General features: G+C 43.9%; 1 protein-coding gene across 2 annotated transcripts in view; it reads right to left on the bottom strand.

Moving 5' to 3' along the window:
- Positions 1-65: 65 nt before the first annotated feature.
- METTL23 (methyltransferase 23, arginine) overlaps positions 66-15,610 on the bottom strand; it is a 21,046-nt gene continuing 5,501 nt past the window's right edge. Inside the window, exons 3-5 of one of the 2 annotated variants that reach the window (XM_088458230.1) lie at positions 13,301-13,460; positions 13,067-13,151; positions 66-4,601 (exon numbers count right to left, since the gene is read on the bottom strand). In XM_088458230.1, the coding sequence (XP_088314356.1) occupies positions 4,433-4,601; positions 13,067-13,151; positions 13,301-13,460 (414 nt within the window). In that variant the 3' untranslated portion in view covers positions 66-4,432. Of the gene's footprint in view, positions 4,602-13,066; positions 13,152-13,222; positions 13,461-15,610 lie in introns of both variants that reach the window. The other variant, XM_088458229.1, reaches the window with a different exon arrangement.

Below are 15,610 nucleotides of genomic sequence, written 5' to 3'. Positions count from 1 at the left end.
TGTACAACTTTTCTAAACAGAAGCTATAATATCCATTATGAGGCACCACAATTGAATGACAACACTTCTATTAGGGGTGAAAAATTGTTTCAAAAGGTTATTTATTGCCAAAGTGATTGTGCATAATGGAAGTTTTATTGACAGTCCTTTAAGTATTGAGACCAGATGCTGTAAAGAACATTGCACTTACCATCAACTCTAAAACTGTCTGGGTCCTGAGGACCTGTGTATTAGACCACAGGTTCTGAAACTCTTGTCCTCAGGACCCCAAACAGTGCATGTTTTCCATGTCTCCACACTGAATTAAGTGAAATAATTCGCTCTACCTGTGGACCTTTTTAAAATGTCATTGAGTAATGATTACACCTGCAAAACGTCAACTGTGTGGGGTCAAGCTACCTGATATTGGCCAGATATTTGTACAGTGTATGCAGGTGACCAATCTGAAAATATCAATTGATTGGGCACATCAGACAGTGGAATCATAGGCTGTGATGGACAGCCCAGTTCCAGGTAAAGGGAAGTTCTCGGATAAATGCAGACTTCAGTTTTATACGTACATGCATACAGCAAAGCACGGTTCCAACGTTGAGCAGGAAAAAAATAACACTGCCCACATCCCAATAATTGGCAACTACTAATGCTAGCCCATACACTGAAATAAACCTCTCCATTAGACCTAAAGGTTATGAAGAATTGTTCCCACTTAGCTATTTGAAAAATAAGGAGTTGCAATCTAAATGCTGGTATGTACCCTGTGAAATGAAGCACACAGGTAGCAAAGACTGACATAATATCCCCTTCTAGTTTATGCTGTGATATGTTACACTGTAATACCCTGACAGTGTTATGGACTGTAGCTATGTGTCTGAGGACTTGCCTGCCCTAAGCAAGATTCAAGCAAATACAGAAAGTGAATGGCAGGAGCCAGTGCTTGCAACCCCTTCCACCCCAGGGAGAAGGCACTGCACAACCCAACCTTTAGCATGTAAGCTCTTACAAGCAGGGCCCTCTCCCCTCTTGTGCTTCCTTACTTTAATCTACTTCTTGGGTGCTTATGCTCTGTTGTATATCTAGGTGCTATGGTCACTAATGTAGCAATGTATATTATCAATGTCCTATGTTTTGTACTATAAGTTGCTTGTCAAATTATTTATGTACTTTATTATCCTTTTCTGCAGCACCTTACAATCAGACAGACCAATCTGGCACTGCCAGATTGGTCTATCTGTCTGATCCACACACCCAATTACTGCAGCTGTTACGCAGGCTGGAAGATTTGCCATGGTTGTGACCATACACTGCAATTAGTTGCCCAATCAGCCTAGAATTGCACAGCATATGGCTGTCTTAATATATTCTGCACCAATAGAAATTTTCTTAAAGCATGCACTCTTACTGCATTGCCAGAGTTACGCCAATGTAAATGTATTTTTTTTTTTTTATTTTATTGGAGCATCAAGTGTCACATACACAAATATTGTAATTAACAATAAAACAATTACAAACAATAGTGGAATAATATCATCATGACAATGAAATGTATACTTAAAATTAAAGAAAAGTATTAGCTGGACAGTGACTAGGAAAGACAGTATCTTCAGTACCTGAACTCTGCTCAATGCAAAATGGATTCGAAGATATCTCCTCGGTCATGTCCCAAAAAAAATGGAAATTCTTACCAGAAGAATTAAGGCTGTTACAGAAGCAAAGATACAACTCCATATGGATGCCCATGGTTTTGAAATGAGATGTTCAACAAGCACATAATGGTGTAGTTCTGACATTGATATGAAAAAAAAAGTGTACTTATCACAGCAATATGGAGTAAAATCATTACGCATAGGTAAGCTTTGAAGTAACTGAGACATAGTCTGAAGCTGACTAATACCACCCTTCAGGATATTCGCGTGGGGGAAAACAAGTCAACCCAGGTAGGCTGCAGTGTTAAAGGTTTAACCAGGTTATTCAACCCTTTTTAGGATCTCATTGGTGGTTCAGGAGTGCTGGCACTATCATGACTAATCTTTGTGAGCCTGTCACAAAATGTTCACTTCTAATGACTCATTTGGTGGAGCAAAAAATGGGTTCTGTGTGAAAAGGGTCAACCCAGTACCAAGGTGCAGTGTGAAAGGTCTAGGACAGTGTTGGCTAACCTTGACACTCCAGCTGTTGTGGAACTATATATCCCAGCATGCCTTAATAGCAAAACTAGCAGTGCAAGCTGGGTTATGTAGTTCCATAACAGCTGGAGTGTCAAGGTTAGCCAACACTGGTCTAGGAGCTGTGACCCAGGATCAACAACCCAGGTAAAAGGGTCAAAGCCCTGACTTTATAAGGTATAAGTGGGACCTATTATTCAAGGGAAATTGTGTGCATTCTAGGGCTTAATTATACACATACACAAGTGTGGTTCAATAAGACCTGTTCATGGCTTGTTCAGCAAGCCATCATGTCTTGGCTTCAGGTGCTTGACACTAATTTCTTCTATGCCGGGATCGATGCCTTAGTGGAACAAATGCTTAGACAAGTATGGGGACTATGTGGAAAAATAATTGGTACCAAGGCCATACTATTGATTATACGTACAAGTTGAATAAATGTACATAATGAGACATTACCTTATTTATTGAACCAGCCGTGTGTGTGTGTCTCCAGTTGTGCACTATTCTGATCGTGTTACATTACATACTGTGTTTACAGTGTTGTATTGTTCATAAATGTCTCCAGGTGGGTTTACTAGACACAGCTAGATTCCAAAACATGTTCCAGAAAAGAGCTAGCATCACCTGTGGATAACAGGACATCTAGCAAATTGGAAGAAAGAAGCTGAGTCGGCCACTGACTAGAAACGTGTCTACTGCCACTTGCCATAGGCCAGTTTGCGCTGAAAGCGTCGGTCAGCTCGGGGCCCATTCTCTCCAACAATGGCTACTAAGAGTTACGATATAGGGGGAGATATCATCAAAACTTGGGAAGCTACTCGTAGCAACCAATCAGCTTCTATCTATTAATTTATAGACCGTACTTGATAAAGCTAGCTTGAAGCAGATTGGTTATCCATGGATAACATCTCTACTTGTCCACGCTATAGAAGGTTTGATACATTTCATCCCATAGTCCAGATCATAAGGTAATTTTGCTCTTGTGTTAGGTGAAGTGGGATCCACTTTGATCTTCCCAAAGCTCTCAGACTAGCCAGAACAGATTACCAGAGATGGACTGCTGAATTTTGCCATGCAGGGGAGAGGTAAGCTGACAGCCCATGAATAATCAGAAATCCAATCCAGCTAGAAATCTTATCTAAATTACTGAAGCCACGCCGCCATGGGAGTTATTAGGGGGATCTCTCCCCACACTCATTCAGGACAGCAATGACTAGGCGTCATGGTTGACGTTGCGCTGGTCTAGGATTATGTTAATGATTCCATCTTTAAACGTCGGTACACACTAGACGATGTCATCCTGATCCCGTGGATCAGAGCGACACATCAGGTACATAGTCTAGTATTATATGCACGCTCCCGCGGGTCGTTAACGACCGCCCGTCAGCCCTACTCCAGGCCAATGGGGGATGTTGCTAACGCCGTCATGCTGCAGAATGCAAAACAAAGTTCAGCCTCCTATTGAACAATTCTGACAGGATCCCTGGTAGCAGTAGGATTAAAACTAGTGTGTTAGTTGTGTCATATCACATCACTGGCAGACAAAATGAACAACCTTGCCAGATATAAGAATATGCCTGAAAAATGCCAAGGGCATAAGGGCTTATACAAGCAAATAGTAAGCCGAAGGAGGGAAAACAAAGTTTTTACAGTTTGAGTCTGCAGGATCACTTCTCTACTGAATGGGAGTGGACTGAAAGATAGTTAAAAAAACAAAAGAAAAGGCCGACAATGTCTAGACAGACACCAGTTGTGAAGGTGGTCAATAGGGACAAAAGGTTGACACAGTAAATTTCAAAATGTAAGCAGCTCGAAAGGGTTGACACCTTTTTTTTTTTTTTTTTCTAACCCTAATCACCCAAACCCTCCCCTTGACCCTAACCATCCCTTATAATGCCTAACACTCCCTCCTGTTCGTCATGGTAAGTGCCTAACCCAGAAAAAAATGTGTCGACCATCTGCACATTTCAACCTATTGACTGTCTAACATCTGATGTCTATCTTGACATTGTCAACCTTTTTACTGTCGATCTATAGACTCGTCTTCATTGGTTCAGCAAGACCCAACTAACTGAAAAATCCATTGGACTTTTGTCTTTTTTAGATGAAACATTGTGTCAGATGTTCATTAGGGATCCTCAGAATAAGCAACAAGATCATCTGAGCATTTCTTTAATAATCCTTAAAACAAAACCAACAATTTGCAACTGCTCATGTTAAAGAAGAATAGCTTTGAAAATGACCTTTCCAGCTGATATTCCATTTGATCAGCTGGAGGGGTCTGTATTTAGTGTGATAATCAGCATCTGAATACTGTGCCTCCCTGGAAGTTTGGATCCTGACAAACATTCTCTGTCAGCGTTAAACATCTTCAGTGGAATGTCTGAACACTTAAGTTTCCATTTGTAGAGCAGAGCCTCGATTGACCAGTTAGCACTGTGGACAAAATGAGAGTTATGGTAAGAACTTACCTTTGTTAACTCTCTTTCTTCAAATTCCATAGGGTCCACAGGGAGACCTTGGGGTGTAGGGGATGGATCTGGTATCCGGGCACCACACAGTTAAAAGCTTGATGCTTTAGTCTCTCCCTATACCTTGCCCCCAAGCCAGAGGCACCTCAGTTTGTAATCAGCCAAATGCCGGAGGAGGATAAGAGAGAAGGAAGACTGGTACACTCAAGAATCACTTTCTCACAAAGAAGGAGACGAAAAACCGGTGACCAGCAACATAGCCCATATGAAACCAGGTGCCCTGTGTACCCTATGGACTTTGAAGAAAGAGTTAACAAAAGGTAAGTTCTTACCATAACTCATTTTCTTCTTCAGCGCCCATAGGCGCCACAGGGAGACCGTGGGGATGTCCCAAAGCAGTCCTTTTAAGGATGGGGGACGCTCCTGTGCTGAGAGGAGAATACGGCACCCCAAGAAAGCATCCTGAGAGGCGAAGGTATCAAAGACATAGAACCATAGAAAGGTCTGGACAGAAGACCACGTGGCTGCCTTACACAGCTGAACAGCCGCGACGCCACGCTGAGCTGCCCATGAGGGACCCACAGACAGAGTGGATTGAGCATTAACAGAAGCCGGAACAGGAAGGCCTTCCTGGGTGTAAGCCTCTGAGAGTCATACGAAGCCATCTAGCCAATGTTTGTTTATTGGCTGGCCATCCTTTCTTGTGAAATCCATAAAGCACAAATAAGGAATCCAATTTATGGAGGGAACTGGTACGGTCCACATAAAGCCTGGAGTACACGGACCACATCCAAAGAGGCCTCACCTGCCGAGAAAAAAATACACAAATCACAGCGCTAATCTGACATTTACACAAAAATATAATTTAGTAACATGTAAACATGTAACAATAAAATCAATATAGACACAATTAAAGATGCATCATCCAATCCACCATATAAAAATGTTCCATGGGTGCTAATAGGTTAAATAGAATTCCAAGAGTGTACTCAATTGTTTAGGATAAATCCAGACAAAATAATTACCAAGTCCAATGTCCAACTTGAATAAGGGGTCCTAATTAGCAGTGCTGACAGGCCTCTGCAAAAGGTCGGGGCCCCTGGGCACGGGTATGGCGATGAGCTGGTATAATTCCAATGGTAGGCCAATAAACCATATAGATAGCACTCCTTTGGCATAAAAAAAGTGGTGGAGAGGAAACACAACCAGGTTCTGACACGTTTCGCTGTGTTAGAACCACAACTTTATCAAAGAGAAGTCCGGTGATTGAAAGGCCGGGACTATAATTTCCTCATTAATATGCAAACTAGAAACAACTTTAGGAAGGAACTCAGGGCGAATCCGAAGCACAGCCCTGTCCTGGTGAAATATCAGAAAAGGGGAGCGACAGGAGAGCGCCCCCAACTCTAACCACTCTCCTGGCAGATGCAATCGCCAGAAGAAAGTCTTAAGTGGTTAACAGCTGAGTTCCACCGAATCTAGTGGTTTAAATGGAGGACCCTGGAGGGCCCTAAGAACTACTGCCAAATCCCACAGCGCCACTGGGTGGGACAAAGGGAGGACACCCTCGAGGAAGGTGTGAATATCTGGTAGCAGAGCAAGTCTTTGTTGAAACCATACTGACAGAGCAGAGACATGCACTTTCAACGAGGCCAGGCGAAGGCAGAGGTCCAATCCAGTTTGTAGAAAGGCCAGGACTCTGGAAATCCGAAACACCTCAGGGTCATAATTTCTGGGATGACAACACTGGATATCTGTATGCCACACTCTGTGGTAGATCTTAGCAGAAGCTAGTTTAACCACTCTAAGCATCATGTTGACGACATAGCGAGAGAATCCTTTGAACCTTAGGAGGGATATCTCAAGAGCCACGCCATCAAAGACAGATGATCAAGGTCCTGGTAAAAGGCAAGGACCCTGAGATAACAGGTCCAGACGTTGAGGCAATAGGAACTGCGTGTCGATGGAGAGACTCAGAATATCTGCGTACCAATGACACCTGGAACAGGCTGGAGCCACCAGCAGGACAGTGCTTCAGTCTTGTCTGAACTTCCGCAGAACTCGAGGAAGAAGGGAGACTGGAGGAAACCGGTACGCAAACTGGAAGGTCCATTTCACTGACAGTGTGTCCACCAAAATTGCCTCGGCATCTCTTGTTCTTGACCCGTACACTGGTAATTTGTGACTGTGTCGGGGGGCCATGAGGTCCACCTCTGGGAGGCCCCATTTGTCCACTAGGAGTTGAAACACCTCTTGGTGAAGAGACCATTCCCCTGGATGCACATAGTGACAGCTGAGGAAGTCCGCTTCCCAATTGAGAACTCCAGGAATGAACACTGACGAAATGGCCGGGAGATGAGATGTCAGAATGCGTGACACTTCTATCATTGCTGCCCGACTTAGAGTGCCTCCTTGATGGTTGATGTAAGCTACCGTGGTGGAGTTGTCGGACTGAACCTGCACGCGTTTTCCGTGAAGTATGTGTTTGGCAATCTTGAAGGTCCTGTACACGGTCCGAAGTTCCAATAAGTTGATTGGGAGTGTTGCTTCGACTGCTGAAAAGAGTGCGGACCGGCCACTGCGCCCCAGCCCCGGAGACTGGCGTCCATTGTTAGGAGTACGCAGTCCGGGATACAAAAGGGCCGACCCTTGGTTAGACGAGACGTCAGTAACCACCAAGACAGACAGACGCATCTCTGGAGAGAGCACTATTGTCTGAGCTTTGATCCGGTGGGGCAATCTGTTCCATCTGTAGAGGATCAGCCCCTGCAGAGGCCTGGTATGAAATTGAGCATATTCCACCATGTCGAAGGTGGACACCATGGATCCCAGAACCTGCATCGTCGAGTGAATTGACAGCCCGGCGACTGTGGAGGTATCTGCGTATTCGTAGTTGAAATGTGGAGATCTTGTCTGAAGTCATAAAGATTCTCTGCTGTTGAGAATCCAGTAGGGCCCCCAGATGCATCATCCTCTGTGAGGGATTCAGGGAGGACTTCCAATTGATTAGCTACCCGTGCGCCTGTAGAAAGGCAATTGTCAGTAGCAGGTGGTGGGGAAGCACTCCTGGAGAACCTGCCAACAGGAGAAGGTCGTACAGGTAGGGTACTAGCCGGATACCCTGATTCCGCAGATGGGCCGCCATGATAGCCATAACTTTGGTAAACACCCTTGGAGTTGTGGCCAGGCCAAAGAACTGGCAGTGTTGCTGTAGTATAGCAAACCAGAGAGAACGCTGGTGAGAGGGCGTTATAGGGACATGTAGGTATGCGTCCTAAATATCCCGTGATACCATAAAATCCCCAGGTTCCATAGCCAGTATGATGGAGCGTAGGTTTTCCATCCTGAACTTGGGAACCCTGAGGAATTTGTTCAGGGATTTGAGGTTGAGGATAAGCCGATGAGACCCATTCGGCTTCTGTACCAGAAGGAGTAGAATAACCAGTCGCTTGCTGGGATAGTGGGACTGGCACAATTATCCCTGCCCACAGCAAGGACTGTACGGCCTTCTGGATCTGTAAGACATTGTTCATTTCTGAAGAAGGGCCTGTGCAGAAAAACTGGTGGGGAGGTCTTAGAAGGAATGAGAGGGCGTATCCGTGAGAGACCACTTCTCTTACCCAAGCGTCCTTGGTGGTTTGACACCAGCACTGGCGGAACGGAAGAAGTCGGTCTCCCACTCTGGAGGCAGGCCCGCCCCGTCAGGCTGAGGGTTTATCCTTTGGTTTGGAAGCAGGGCATCTTGTGCTTCAGGCCTGTTTCTTAGGTTTGGCAGCTTTCTTGGCAGTTGACTGTCTAGGAAAGGACTGCTCTGGATTTTCCTTGGGGACAAAAGGACCGAAAGAAGTTCGAGACTTTGAAGGGGCAGATGCTGAAGACAGAAACGCAGATTTCGATGCTGCCACTGTGTCAACAATCTTGTCCAGGTCTGGACCAAACAAGATCTCCTGAGGCCTTCCTTAGAATCAGCATCCGCCCTCCAAGACCGCAGACACAGGGAACGGCGAGCAGACACGGCCGCGACTCTGGAGGTCAGTAGAATGGCATCCAGAGCAGCGTCACCAATATATGCAGCCGCATCCATAATGTGGCCAACCAATGACACTTTATTCTCAGGAGCTTCCGAGGGGAAGGAGTCCTCAAGTGCATCAGCCCAGCTCTCTATAACGCTAGCTACCCATGAGATAGCCATGGATGGGCGGGCAACAGTTCCTGAAAGAGTATCGATTTCAGGCAAGTTTCCATCTTCCCTTGTAAAATTGTTCATCCCCCATGGCTTTATACCTTTTTTGTTACATTACAACCTGTTAAAATTCAGATTAAAAAAAAATAATAATAATTATGTGATGGATCTGCACAATAGTCTAATTTGGTGAAGTGAAATGAGAAAAATTATATATATAAAAAAAAAAAAAAGAAGAATCTTTATAAATAAAATTCTGAAAATTGGCATGTGCATATGTAATCACCCCCTTCGCTATGAAGCCTCTCAAAAGTTCTGGTGCAACCAATTACCATCAGAAGTCACATAATTAGTGAAATGAAGTCCACTTGTGTGAAATCTAAGTGTCACATGATCTGTCAGTATAAACACATCTTTTCTGAAAGGCCCCAGAGGCTGCAACACCACTAAGCAAGAGGCATCACACCATGAAGACCAAGGAGCTCTCCAAACAAGTCAGGGACAAAGTTGTTGAGAAGTACAATTCTGGGTTGTGTTATAAAAAAAAAAAATTCCAAATCTTTGACGATTCTCCAGAGCACCATCAAATCCATCATCAAATGGAAAGAACATGGTACCACAACAAACCTGCCAAGAGAGGGCCGCCCACCAAAACTCACACACCGGGCAAGGAGGGCATTAATCAGAGAGGCAGCACAGAGACCAAAAGGTAACCCTGAAGGAGCTGCAGAGTTCCACAGTAGAGACTTGTGTATCTGTGCATGTGACCACAATAAGCCGTACACTCCATAGAGCTGGGCTTTATGGAAAAGTGGCCAGAAAAAAGCCATTACTAATTTTTAATCACCAAGACGACACAATTTGAGTTTGCCAAAAGGCATGTGGGCGACTCCCCAAATGTATGGAGGAAGGTGCTCTGGTCAGATGAGACTAAAATTTTACTTTTCAGCCACCAAGGAAAACGCTATGTCTGGCGAAAACCCAACACATCCCATCACCCCAAGATGAACACCATCCCCACAGTGAAACATGGTGGTGGCAGCATCATGCTGTGGGGATGTTTTTCAGCAGCAGGGACTGGGAAACTGATTCAAGTCGAGGGAAAGATGGATGCTGCTGTGATTTGCCTGTGATTTGAGACTGGGACGGAGGTTCACCTTCCAGCAGGACAATGACCCGAAGCATACTGCTAAAGCAACACTCGAGTGGTTTAAGGGGAAACATGTAAATGTGTTGGAATGGCCTAGTCAAAGCCCAGATCTCAATCCAATTGAGAATCTGTGGTCAGACTTGAAGATTGTTGTTCACAAGCGGAAACCATCCAACATGAAGGAGCTGGAGCAGTTTTGCCTTGAGGAATGGGCAAAAATCCCAGGGGCAAGATGTGTCAAGCTCATAGAGACTTATCCAAAGAGACTTGCAGCTGTATTTGCCGCAAAAGGTGGCTCGACACAGTACTTACTTTAGGGGGCTGAAGAATTATGCACGCTGAAGTTTTGTTATGTTGTCCTAAATGTTGTTTAATTCACAATATAAAAAAAACACAACTTCACAGTTGTCGGCATGTTCTGTGAATGAAATGATGTACACCTTCAAACAATCCATTTTAATTCCAGGTTGTGTGGCAAAACATGAAAAATGCAAAGGCACTGTATCTGTAGGATCCTTTAAGGAAGCAATGGAAGGCATAGGTAGTGTAGCACTTTTTATGACACGTGTAACATGAGAATCCACCGCAGGGTAGTGATTCCCAATTTTTACAATGAGCCTCAGGAAATGGGTAACATGAAGCCAAAAGTTTTTGAGGCTGATACCTCTTACCAGATGATTGCCAGGCAGCAGCCATGTTATCTACTACCTGATCTGATAGAGGGAATACTGCCGAAGTCACCTTGACCCGTTTAAACTGAGGGTGTTTAGACTGAGGGGCTGGCTCGTCATCCTCTATCACCAATATGGATCTGACAGCACGCACCAAGGCAGGAATATTAATATTTGACCTAGTCTCCGCCTCTTGCAGCGGTGAGTCAGGTTAGAGGCCTCAGCAATCTCTCCGCGAGCGGTGACCCACCTTACCTGTCCCCTTAGTGTCCGGCTGCAGTCCGGGTCCTCCCCGAGGGCCTTGGCTAGCGTTGACCCCCAGAATGCCCGCAGAGATCCCCAGATCAGTACTGGCATCGCAGACATCCCACGAACAGTCTGGTACTGCGCGCTCTAGTGAAGTAAAATTAAAGCGAAATAAATAAAAACAACAAGCATAAGGGCTGCCCCCTGCATTATGGTGACCAACTCCGGCCGGGCACGAACAAAACGGAGGTACCTCTGGCTCATGGTATACGGAGAGTGGACAAAGTGCATCCTGGGAGCTGAAAGCTTTTAACTGCGTGGTGCCCGGATTCCAGATCTATCACCTACACCCCAAGGTCTCCCTGTGGAGCCTATGGACCCTGAAGAAGAAATACTGATATTATTACACCACGAAGACCTGGCCAGTAATACTGTTGATTACCTAGCCAGGATCATTTATCCCCTTGCTCACTTAAGTAACTGGTGTAAATGAATGTAAAAGTGGATTGGTCAATGTTATCTTTAGGTATACATTAACAGAGGTCTCCAAACTCCGCCATTACAGACCAGGTTTTAAGGCTATCCATGCTTCAGCATAGGTGACTTAAATAGTACCTCAGTCAATTTTCTGTAACCACCTTTACTCAAGCATGGATATTCTTAAAACCTGGACTGTAATTGCGAAGTTTGGGAAACTGTGCATTAACAGTGCCCAAATCTCATCCAGGGCACTGTTGTGCGCCATATTATTCTGTGCTGTCCATTTTTGTTCCCCACCTAACAATTACTAGCAGTCAAAAAAAAAAAAAAAGACAATGCAAAAACAAAACTACAGAAATACCACTGCATTCGCTGAGCTGTGTGCACAAGTTTCACAATATTAAATACATACAATCAATTAAATATTTTTCTGCATGTATGACATGTTTCTCTTTCTAAACAAGTCATTTACATACACTATACAATTATCTGCCAAATATCTGTCCAAGCTGGCTGGTTGGAATGAAAACCTGGTAATGTATGAGAGCAAATGACAGTCGATCGTATGGTCTTAAACACTGGAAAACGGACAAAAAAAAAATTGTTTAAATTCGTGTGTTTTAACCAATTTGTCTGAACAACCATTTTTGTCTGTTTTCCAGTGTTTGTGAGCAAATGGTTGATTGTCATTTGCTCCCATACATTACCAGGTTTTCATGTCAACCAACCAGATTGGAGAAATATCTGACAGATAACTGTATAGTGTATGCCCAGCATAAGTCATTGGTCTGTATTAGTCATTTGTATTTTTGTCCAGTTATGCATTCGGACACCCCTGCACTGATTGGGATGAAACCATTGCGATGTGGTCCAGTTGGATCCTGGCCGATTAGGATGAAACCATTGCGATGTGGTCCAGTTGGATCCTGGCCAGATTTTAGGGGGGGGTTAGGGTCCCGTGTACGCTGGGCAGAAATTTGACCCAGGGAGCCTGTTCTCGGCCTTCCACTGGATGGATTTTGATGAAAACTTCACAGAGGGGTGGCAAATGGTCTGGGATGCCTAATGGAGTGGTTGGGGTCCCGGTCGGACCACACTTCGGAGTGCGCCGGGCAAAACTTTGACCCATGGAACGTGTTCTGGGCTTTCGACTGGATGCATTTGAACAACATCACATAATAAAACTTAATAGCTTGAAGATTTAAACCAGGGCAACGCCGGGTACTATATAAGTGTAAGCATTAACAGCTTTAAAACACCACATTTTGGGCAGAACAATTCCCAAAAGGCACCAGTCTGTCTCTAGTGTTATGCTGCATTCCATAGGGTCAGATGAAGGTGCCGCAGTCATGAAAACGAAGCACGCAGGTAGGTTACAGTTAACACTATCGCTTACTTATGAATACTGGATTTGGATGCAAAATGTGCACTAAACTACAGTAGACAAACAATTAGCTGTAATCTGTCTTGCGCAAGTTATACAAAGAAAGCAAATGTACAAATGGTGGCCCTGGTTAGTGCTCATTATGCACCTAAATTAAATATTAGTAAATGAGCCCTTCTGAAAACTCCAGTATATTAGGCTGTCATTATGGTGGTGTGTTACAGCTTCATAATGCCATATTTTTCCAGTTATTAGTTGAAGACCAGATTGAGATAAATGCATATTTAAAATCACATTTATTTGGCCTATAAAATACCTTCTAACTTGGTAAGTGGTCCAGAATGTAGCTTTGGGGTTTCTTTCCATTAAGAAACGCAGAGTTACTAAAATGTCCTCAAAATCTATAAAGAAATGAACATGTAAATACATTATTGTTTAGCATATTGGATGAATTCCAAGTGTCCTACATTACCTTTTGGTTCATAGAAAACATCAGATCCCAAAACAATATCAATAGGAGGGAGGGTAAGGAGATCCGGTGATATCTCACCCCACGTCAGCCCAATAACCGGTATTCCATCCAGATTATTCTGTACGCAACTTCTGTGACAGTTTTCTAAACATTGTGGCAGGGCTGCTGAATCTGACAATACAACATCAGCACCGCATTTAGCAGCCACAACACCAGGGAGGCTCACGCCCGCACCAACCTACAAAAAGAAAACGTGCATAAACAAATGCTTATATGGAGCCTGACATAAAGTCACTAATTAATGTCAACTTTATGCAGGTAACCTGAAGTATAAGGGACCAATATACACTTGTACATAAGCTGCCAACTAACAAGCTTATTAGTAACTGGAAAGATGGAACCGCTAGATGAAATTCCAAGTACTTTTTCAACGGAGAATATGCACGGATCAGCCACCTGCTTAGACAAATGTCACAGTGATCCACATTGGTGCACTCTTCCTCTTGATGAATATTTGAATTTCATCCGGCTGCTCCACCATTCCAGCTTCTAGTAAAACAGTTATTAGATAACGGACTGGGATTCAGCCACAGAACTTCTCCTAAGTCCTTTAGAGAAGAAATCTATTTTGCGCGGCGTCCTTTAAATATCTATAAAATATTTTCCACGTGAATAGCAGCAAAGAAGAGTGTCATGGTTGGAGAGAAGTTGGTAGTGTCGCTTTATTTTAGCTGTATCAGACTCGGTTTGGCATTTTGTAGATGCTTCATTGCTGTTCAGTGCACAAGTTAGGGAAAGAGGAGAAATTAATCTTTGATAAAATATTAAAAGGAGGTATTTGTTATATTCTGCAAGTTTGGCAAAGACAAAACGCTTTTGTGGATATTCGTGAAGTATAGAAGAGCTTAGTGCAGAGATTCCCAAACGTGGTCCTCAAGGCACCCCAACAGTTCAGGTTGTAGGGATATCCATGATTGAGCACAGGTGGTTAAATCAAATTGACTTCGGTACTAATTAAGTCACCTGTGGTCAAGCATGAATTTCCTTAAAACCTGGACTGTTAGGGTGCCTTGAGGACAGAGTTTGGGAACCTCTGGCTTATCGTGATAAAAATGACAAATTAAATTGCTTCTGATGTGTGAATTACTTAGCAAACAAGAGAATTAAAGTGAACTACATTATATGCCTACACATTTTTTTTGTGTATTGAATATCCATAGGATTAGTCGGTCCTATCTGTGTGATCATACATGTACAATTGAACAAATTTCCAGTCACTTGTCTATTATTTGGGAACATATTTATACAGGCTTAAAGGCCTATTTATCAAGCTTTTTTTTTTAATATTAAATTATGTAGAAACTGCCATTTCTGCATAATTTTGCGAATTGTTGCTATGGGAATTGGTATGCAGTCCCGGCGGGTTCATATCCCGAAGGGAGAAGATCCCGACAGGGCAGGTAAGTACTCTAACCTTGACCAAGGGGTGCTTAACCCTTACCCACCCCCTGGGGGTGCCTGGACCTAACCCTCCCCAAAACCTATCCCTAACCGTGCTACGCTCCCTAAAGCTAACCCTCCCCCGTGGCTAACGCTAAGGGCGCACAAACTTACCTCGTTCGGTCCAGCGTCGGGATTAAGATAGGCGCCGTTTTTTTGACGCCTTTGTTAAATCCCTTGTTGGGATTCTGATGTCGGTATTGAGACCGGCGGCCACAACTACATCCCGTTGCTATGTACTAATAGTGTAATGGAGATTTCACAGAAATCTCCAGCAGAGGGCCAATTAGCACTGCAGATTGCAGTCCCCATTATTATCAGCCTTATGTACCAAATGCCAAAATGCAAAGCTTTTCAGCATTTGGCCAAGTCAGTTTACACCATCTGTAAATCCCGCAACTTGAGACACTTACACCTCAGATGATGCAAACACATGGCTGTTAATGGGACTTCTGCTACTGAAGAATAGTTTGTCCCTAAAGTACCGGGAGGCTTAGTATTTGCCTGATGGCACATGCTGTTGCCCACGGCTGGCTTCCTACGTGATGAAATCGCTTCTGCTAACATTTTTTTATTTGAGGTGTTCTAGTTGTATTGCTTTGTATACAACTCACATCAATGTCACTGTGTGCCCTGTGCACGGACTGCTATGTAGACTATCCTAGTCAAGTAAACACTGGCTCAGAGCACTCCTCACCACTTACCGGCCACGCACATGGTGCCACATCGCCGATGATGTCAATAAATTTGTTTTTGCTCAGCCTTAAACTTGACGGATTGAGATAAAACAAAGTGCAGGTTATTTCTAGGAGTTTCCACTACTAAATGATGTAGTTTTCATGAAAATCAGTTCAGCAATTTTTTTCATCAACTTGGAACAAACAGACA

Source organism: Taudactylus pleione, unplaced genomic scaffold (assembly GCF_031769625.1).
Source record: "Taudactylus pleione unplaced genomic scaffold, aTauple2 ptg000817l, whole genome shotgun sequence".
NCBI lineage: Eukaryota > Metazoa > Chordata > Amphibia > Anura > Myobatrachidae > Taudactylus > Taudactylus pleione.
The sequence above is the reverse complement of the archived record's forward strand: the minus strand, read 5'-3'. Positions and strand labels throughout refer to the sequence as shown.